Here is an 8,981-nt window from a genome sequence, read left to right as displayed (position 1 = left end):
TATATATGCGTTAAAATCTTTTATTTTTATTCTTTTATACGTGTTAGAAATGTATATAAATACACATCAGCTAAATATTATATATTAATTAGGTAAATTATATATTACACAGATAGATAATAATTATTATTGTTAATTCGAAAAGCACGAATAATTATTTGTCTCAATTTATTTTGGTTATTAACCTACGGTATAAATAATTTAAGTAAACCTAAATTTTTCAAATTTTAGTAAAAAAAAAATACAAGCTTCGCTTACATTGACTAGTCTTACATACAAAAATATAAAAAAGTTCGCCTTCCTAAAGCTTTGGATTTGTTACAAGTCAGTATATTGAGGTATAAATTTAATTATTTTCCAGTGAAATTAATGGAATAGGATCCGGTGCTAGGATCGAAGTTCTGTGCGGGATGACCAGAGAAAGGATTGTAGTTTTGACCCTGATGGCTCTGTGGTTGGTAGCTTTGATAGTTCGCAGCCTGGTTGGAAGCCTGGCTGTATGGCTGAGGTGTGAACGCCTGGTAAGAGAATTGGGGCTGTTGGTGGTAGACCTGGCTTTGGGGACGTTCTTGAGGGAACTGCTGGGGAGATTGATTGAAGAGGTTTGTTTGTTGAGTGAAGAGAGGTGAACGGAATGGTTGAGGTTGTGGAGTAGGTTCAGGCTGGTATGTTGGTGCCGGCTGACGGTACTGTGGTTGTGGTTGCGGTTGGTACTGTTGTTGTGGTTGGTACTGTGTCTGCGCCTGGTATTGTGGTTCCGGTTCATACTGGGGCTCAGGTCGCGCTGGTTGGTGGAACTGTCGGAAGTTAGAAGACGGCCTAGCTTGAGCCCTGCCGTTATATTTGGGATCCTCGTAGATCTTAGGATCCTCGCGGTACTGGCCATCGTCCTCCTGACCGTCTGGCAGTGCGTTTGAAGGGTCGTTTAGTGTTGGCGGCGGCACCATGATTCCTTGACCTGGAATTAGGAATGAGTTTTTAATTTATTCATGCATAATTAAATAAAATATTGTACTTGGAATGTCCTAATTCAAGTTATTTAGATTTTGTAACTTTTTAATTGCTTGAGTTCATTAAGCGAGAAATTAAAATTAAACATAACTTCATATTTACAATTTTAAAATTGGGGAAAAATTTGCAAAAAAATCTGCTATCCTGTTTTAAAGTTCTTTGTTAATGTTGTTATTTGAGTGCAGTATCTATGTAAGTAGTTGTTCTATGTATCATTGAAGGCTTTAGCGGTGAGAAGTAACGCTGGAGTGTGACAGTGACCGCTGGGGGCACATGTAGGTCGGTTAAGTAACAAATGTTACCGACCGACACGTACACAACTGGGCCGGTTACAACATCTTCCGGTGCTGCTAATTCTTAATAAGCTCTTTGGAAATCAAAGTAGGACATTTTAGAGTGTTTTAATTGTGAAGTTTAGTTATTAGAGTTAACAAAAATAAATAAAATTTAATTAATCTTTTATCCTATTTTAATAAATAGCATATTTGAAAACAATTACCTTGAGGTTCAAACCCGCGTTTGCTGCTCGCGCCGTACGATATCTCCCTCAGCTTTCCACTCTCATCTACATAACCGTACTTCCCAGCGACGTCACCATTCGGATACTTGGTTTCGATCTTGAATGATCCATCTGCAGCTTCGTAGCCGTAGCTGTAGGAGCCGTCGTCGTTCTGTTTGTTGATTTGCTTGAGGATGGGCACTGGCGTGGTGGTGGGACCCTGCTGGCTATGCTGGCAGTGCACACACGCCAGCCATGCCGCGCATAATATTATAGTCTGAAACAAGATGCAATTGTTATAATTCATACTAGTTACTTTAAGATGTGCCTTCTTAAGCCCTACTACTCGATAGCTGATTATAATAGATTAAACGAAGTATGGTGATTTAAATTGTCTTAATTTGTTCCATATTACATTATAAATAGACATTGATAAGTACATCAATTTTATATTATTTATCGTGTTAAAATACTGTTAGAATTGGAAATGACAGCCGTTTTGTTTTATAGTAACTAAGGATGATAGATGACAGCAGTGAGGTACATGTACAGTCGTCTAATGTTTGTTTAATGATCACTTTGTGTCAAACAAGGCTTCATATTTTGCACAACATACAATAATGACTATCAAAATTGATATAACAAATTGAGGATTATGTGGTTATAAATACATAATAGTGTTTACAAATTAAATAATCAAGCAACATTTCTTAAGATAGAGTAAGGAATTAAAATTGCATACTTAAAAAGACAGACAGATCAACAACAAAAAAATGTAATGATTTTAAATTGATAGAGATGGATGAATTTCGTGATGAGAATCTTTGTTCGAAAGTATTCTATTTTCAGGAAGATTTTAAACATATCTATTTTAGCAAGTTGTGTGCAAAAGAAGAGTTTATTCTATTGGTTTAAGTTCGTGATGTGTAATTTTTTTTTACTATTTAAACCATGATGTATAAAGAGATTCCAACCTTCCAACTTTATCATTACTTAACATCAGGTGAAATCGTGGTCAAGTGCTGTCTTATTCATTATAAAATAGATAAGTTTATTGTATATTTAAAAAAAGGTTTACAACAATATTATGATTAAATTATTGTGTTAAAATACAAATGTCGATGATTTTAGTACAGAATGGCGTGTCTGGCTGTAGCGATAAAATCTATAAAGAAACGAGTAAATTGGACGTCAGTCGGTGAATGCATGAGCCTTGAGCACGCGGAAAGGTCCGCCTGTTTTTGTTTACAGCCTTAGCGGGCGTTAGTCACGCAGGAAGCTTGCAGGAAATGCAGGTAAATTGCCGTTTTTCTAACGAATTTTATATACTAACTACTAAATACTTTTACAAAAATGATATAACAAATTGATCCGATGTTGTGATGAAATTGTAGTAAATATTGTCGAATTAAGTTACTTAAGTAAAAAGTAAAGTAATATTTAAGTTTTTAATTTAACGGCTGTCATATTGTAAAGATAGTTAGATATCTTATCTAAAATTGCTTTTAATCATGGTTTATTGTTCAATTATTTTTATAGGTACTAAATTACTTCATTACATAGTTAAGGAAAAGCTAAAATATGTCTGTTAAATCAAATTAAAAATTAAAATAGATTCACTTAAGCACACACAAGAAAAGAAACGTAACTCAAAGGTTTCCACTTAGTGCAGTTGTGACACACCACTCTCGCCTCTTCCACATTCATACTTCTAAGCACATTTAAGGATTATGTGACGTATTAAATATAATTTTAGTCCACGTTCTCTTCCCACCCTGTTCTAATAAAGAAATGGTGGGAAAGGGAAAGTTGATTTGGCGGAGGAGAAAATGCCTACAAAGGAGAAATATGTTTTTTCTGTACGTCTCCTCTACATCGATTAAAAGAAGGCAACGCATTGCAATTGCAGATGTATACGGGCAGCGGTCGCTTCGTTATTTCAGTGTGTTTAGATGACTGCTTGTTCGTTTTTTACCTTATATTATTATGTCTGAAGAATGTGTTCTACAAAGCTTAGTGTAAACTTCCGTGAATTATCGTATTCATACATAGGTACAGGTGTGGTCAAATTCGACTTACAGGCTGCATTCCAAAGAAACCAGTACAAGCTCAAGTGTTGCTTATTACCATAGTGGTAAAGGTCACAATGCGTTCATGAACGTTGATTTAATTTTAATACAAGGTCACCTTGTTACCGACTCTAGACCATTTAAATGAAATTGCTTTGTGTTGGTTAATTAATATACATTATTACCTGTTTATGTTATATGTAACCTACATAGCTTATAATATAGCTTAGAAATCCATCATGGTTTATCCAGGAAGAAATGTAATATCTAGTTACAAATCATCATCAACCTGCCCTTATGCCTATGGAGGGTCGGCACAGTATGTACTATTCCTCCATACTATCATCCGTCATATCTGAATTTCACACAATACATCCATATTTATTATATTTGATATAAAATATCAAGTTACAAATGTTAGGTCTATATTTAAAATAATGTTTAGTGTTTAACGCACCATAAATTACAGTAAAATACATATTAATAAACATTGTTTTCGGATCTTCAACATTTCTGTGCAATATTAAATGATTTAAAAAACAATGACATATTTGAACTCCTTGGTGGCTGAAACTTGTGTATGCTACTGGCCACCAAGAAAACTAAAAAAAGATAAAAAAGAAACAGAATTAGGTGGAAAAGTGATTAGAAATACTGATGTACCAAAATTAACAACGAATTTTATTGATAATGTAAATATTGTAAAAAATAACTAAAAGTTAACGCTTTACATTTTTACAATTCTTAACTTAAAAATAAAGGAGTAAATATTAAAATGGGTTATCTGTAGTATAGAATATGTTAACATTATCAGAGTCTAGAGGTAAATTTTAAATCCAAGCACGTTATTGGCGGGCTGTCAATCGATTACGTTGGCAACACTGGCACGCGGCCTATTTGCGCAACTATTTGCCAAATAGTGCAACTTATACAACTCTATACACATACATTGACAAATCTCGATCTATACAAGTTTAATAGGCGTGAAATATCCGATTTATTGAATAGATATTTGAATAAGCGGAGAATTGTCACGCAATATCCTGAACCCGCCTTAAAAATGAAGCTTTTACAGCCGTGTTCCTTTTTAAAGGTGAATTACTGTAATATTTTTCTAAAATAAATTTTTCTACATAATACGTCATACAAAAACAAAGTTAACATTTAAAAATGTTGGTGTTAGATATATTTCAAGTACAAAAGTTTAGCTTCATTGTTTACTTTATAAGTACATAATATATTAAACTAAAGTAAGATATTAAATAACATTTTACTTAGCTTCTACTTTATAAGGATTTTTTAAATTTTCTTTGACTATTATTGCTTCATATCAATCTATAAAATAAATTTATAAAGACAAAAGCTATTATTATTACCTCCTACACCTAACCTAAATTAAATTGTCAGCCATGTTGGAATGTTGACTACACCCAGTTATAGGTTATTTTGCGTAATGCTAGAACAATCAGGAAGGTATCTGCACCAGTTATTACCTTATTATTCACTGTTTAATTTTATTACTTTGTAAGTGTACCTAACACTATAAAGTTATAAATATCTAAATACAAAAATGACTTATTATTTTTTCAATAAGTTTTACTTTATCTTTAATGATCAACTTAAACAAATATGATTGTAATAATAACATATCTTAGATTGCAATTATAACAGACATTCCACTGCCAAATTTTGTCGAAACTTTTAATACAAGTGTATTGTAATATATTGTCATCTCTATTTTTTTTTAAAGAAAATAAGAGAGACGACAGTATCTTATTCTATGATATAAAGCCACAGTAATCAAAGTAGTATATTTAATCACAAGCTTATGCGAACAACATTTTTCCGACGTTATATCAGTGAAGGAAAAACATCGTGATGCAACCTGCACATATCTGAGAAGAAATTCAATGATATGTGTCAAGTCAACCAACCCGCACTTGGCCAGTGTGTTTGAGTTTTGCCTAGTCACCCCTAACTTAGGGTAGGCTCCGAGCCCCTCGGTGGAGACGTATACTGAGTTGATGATGATGACGATTATTATGTGAATAAGTTCATAAATTGCAGACTCAAAGAAACTTCCACGTAATTAGCATGAAATATTTCATACCTCTATACATATAGTTCGATCTTTAACAGGGCTTAATTTAAAACTATAAGGCCAGCTATTTTAGGCCATTTCCGTAAGTAAACCTTATGGAAAATATCCGGTTTTTTTTTGCATATGGCAATAAAAACATTGTTTTTATTTTAATTGATAGTTAACTAGTTATGGCAACTCAGACAATTATGGCTTTTTATGTCTAGAGTGGAACATGGGAACATGATCCAAATAATTTGTTGTAATTATTGTAAAGTATCGGTCAACATACCAGAAATATCTGTTACGATTAACATCGGTATGATGACACAATTTTTTAATTAATTTTAGAACATTATAGTTGATAATTATTACATAATTGTTTAACTATATAAGTAAAAAAATCTATATAAGTAAAGACGTGTTAAGATTAAATGTGGGAATTCTTTTTATTATTTTAAAATACTTATCGATTTGAGATCTACGAATCACAAGTTTATTTATAGTTGGTTTCCAAGATCAAAAACTTTATATAAAACATATTATTATGTTTGTTTTGTCAAAGATAATGAAATGGATGACGATATGTTACATACAGGAATTTTGGTTTCAGAAATCAGTGATAAGTTAAACTATTTCTACAAATTAAACCGAAATTTTGTGTTAATAATTTTGCTGATCGGTAGCCCATTAATAAGAAAAAAAGATTATGTTGTATTCTGACCATGGTGCCATAATATATTTTACATATTGAGTTGCATCAACTTGTTTTGTGAACAAAAAACTACTACGACTGCTACGTACGAATTTTAACGTGAATGTATAAGAATGAAGATAGAACAACAAATTGCTTTGTTTTCTGTAACCTCATTTCACCTTTGTAATGTAATGTTATGTTCATAATCGTAAATATAATCTGTAATGTAACTAAAATTAATATAAATAAATGTAATCTTTCATAAATCGTCATGTTCTTAACCTGTTTAAATAATGAAAAATTCTCCAATAGCGAAAGTAAAAATTGCTTTTATAGATTTAAACTTATGTACTACTACTGCAACTTAATTTTACTTTTCTAACTAACATCGTAAATTCTGGTAATTTACGAGTGTCCATTTGTGTGTTTATTTAAAAATTATTAGTTTACTTTAGCCTACTACTACTTATACCTTAATTGTTTCCGTACAAATATTCGCAAATATATTATTAAAGTTAAATGCAAATGAATACATAATGCGCTCATAAAACATTTAAACAATGCAGAAAGCTTTATTAAAATGCTAATCTCCATTTATAAAAAATAAAAAATTAATAGCAATATGCAATATTTAAATTTTCTTAGGACTATTTATTTTTCTATTTATGTAAATTATTATTGATTTATTAATAAATTTTATTAATAATTACAAAAGAAAATAAATTACTTTCATATCACTTTTTCGTTTATAAAAACACATTTCTCCTTTTTCCACAAACAGATAAAATAAAACCAGTCCGTTAGTAAACAAACAATAAATTAAATATCACTGACCTTCAGCAACATGTCGTGTTTGTGAACGAATATCGAAACGTCAAAATTTCCCGCTCTTTTGGCACCAGCAATGGACGCCACGCGACTCGCGTCTGCAGAGCTCACGGTCGCCACTTGTATTTATAATGTCGCAGTTTTCGTTTCAACAGCGCAGTTATATTGTTATGCGGCCTGCGGAGCCCTTGCGCGGTTTTGTAACAGAACCCGACTTGGTTTGAGCATTTTAAATTAGTCTTGGAAGGTGACGCATCTATGTTACATATCGTGTGTACATCTATCGAAGGAAATAGGTGAATGCACTTTGTTTGATCGCAAGATCACAAATTTTCTGTCTGAAATCGTAACAAGGGGATGATATGGGTAGATATTATAAGAATACAAATATTTCAGAATAAAGGATACTCTTAAAACATATACTATTGGTTGTCCAGCTTGACAAATCGTTAAAACTTAATTGGTCGGTTATGTCCTTACCCCAGAGAAAAAAAACAAAGCAAAAGACAGGCAAACGTGCGTGACTTATTGTGGGAAATACTTAGACTTTTACGTAGACTGAGAAAGTGTATGAAACTATTATTCAGAGTTGTAAAGTAAAAATCAATGAGTTTTCTTGTTAATTTTATTTTATCGTCAAAATTAAAGACACTTAAATAAGTATTTATAAATTACGCACTGATCTTAATTATTATCTAAGACAAAGCCGCGAAGGTCGATAGTTTAATGTGTTCGGATTGTGTTACACATTTTGTAACAGTCGTGCTTATATGACATTAGCGGCCATCGCGCTGCGGTCTGCGTTTCAGGTCAGCCTAGATATTTATTCGTCCTGATAGATTCAGTTTAAGGACAATTTGTGTAAAATTATTATATCTTTGTATTTATATTTTAACATATCGGAAAATGTGTCTTAAATATTAATCTATATGACATCCTGAAAATGACATAATTTCAAGGTCTTTCTCTTCTTTACTTTTTTTAAATTCACGCGAAGTCATGGGTGACACCTAATAAAATATTAGAATAGTAAATATATGCGAACATAACCAATTAACATTAAAAGATTAATTAGTACTATTATCATAATGGTTATCTTTTTCCTTAAAATTTGCTAATTTTTTGAGATAACTAATTAATTCACTAGCGTGAGAAAACCTACATGAGGATGTCTTGTCACGTAACGACCAATATAGTAACAACTTCAAGACCAAAGGCCTCTCGTACTGACCTAAAATATCGTCATAGCAACCCTTCGTAAACTTTTTAATGAAAGTAAAAACTAACGTTAATCACAATACAACTTTATACTTAAAACATTTGTTTTATATGTCCCGGGGGTGGCAATGTAACTCTTAATATATACAGTACTATTATTAAAAGTTATCAGAGACCTAGCTAGTACTTTTTGATTTGTAAACTAGTGCAGACAAATTCTTCAACCAACCTTTGAAATGCAATCATAATGACGTTTTACGCAATATAGACAATGAGAAAAATGCAATGACGTCAAGTCTAGCAAAAACTTGCATTTAACTTTGGTCAAAGCAAAGACATTACAGGGTAAGTGACAAAGACAACGTGTCTTGCGCCCTTGAGTGGCCTACATACCGCGCAATGATCCGCCCCGCAAGGCCAAGATTGTCCACAACTGTTTATAGTCAAGGAGCTGTAAGTTATAATTTATAACAACTTACTACTAACCATATTTCATTAACAAATATGACTTTTGGTTAATTTTTAGTTAAGTATAACTGTCAATAATAATATTTGGAGACTGCTCATTCGCTTCTGATT

The 8,981-nt window shown here is 32.1% G+C and overlaps 1 protein-coding gene across 1 annotated transcript; it reads right to left on the bottom strand.

The window, feature by feature from the left end:
- Positions 1-212: 212 nt before the first annotated feature.
- On the bottom strand, positions 213-7,314 carry LOC106719423 (activating signal cointegrator 1 complex subunit 2 homolog). Its single transcript, XM_014513761.2, has 3 exons — positions 7,191-7,314; positions 1,511-1,787; positions 213-958 (listed from the first exon to the last, which is right to left on the bottom strand). The coding sequence occupies exons 1-3, from the start codon at positions 7,200-7,202 to the stop codon at positions 351-353; spliced, it is 897 nt and encodes a 298-aa protein (XP_014369247.2). The 5' UTR covers positions 7,203-7,314; the 3' UTR covers positions 213-350.
- Between the last annotated feature and the right edge of the window lie 1,667 nt (positions 7,315-8,981).

The sequence above is a fragment of the Papilio machaon genome, chromosome 7 (assembly GCF_912999745.1).
Source record: "Papilio machaon chromosome 7, ilPapMach1.1, whole genome shotgun sequence".
In the NCBI taxonomy this organism is placed as follows: Eukaryota; Metazoa; Arthropoda; class Insecta; order Lepidoptera; family Papilionidae; genus Papilio; species Papilio machaon.
Note: the sequence above shows the minus strand (reverse complement) of the source record. Positions and strands in the feature narration are given on the sequence as shown.

Bases quoted from the DNA above. Each gene is read 5' to 3' on its own strand.
- LOC106719423 (XM_014513761.2), bottom strand. The intron at 959-1,510 runs GTAATTGTTTTC...TCCTAATTCCAG, and splicing joins ACGCGGGTTTGAACCTCAAG to GTCAAGGAATCATGGTGCCG.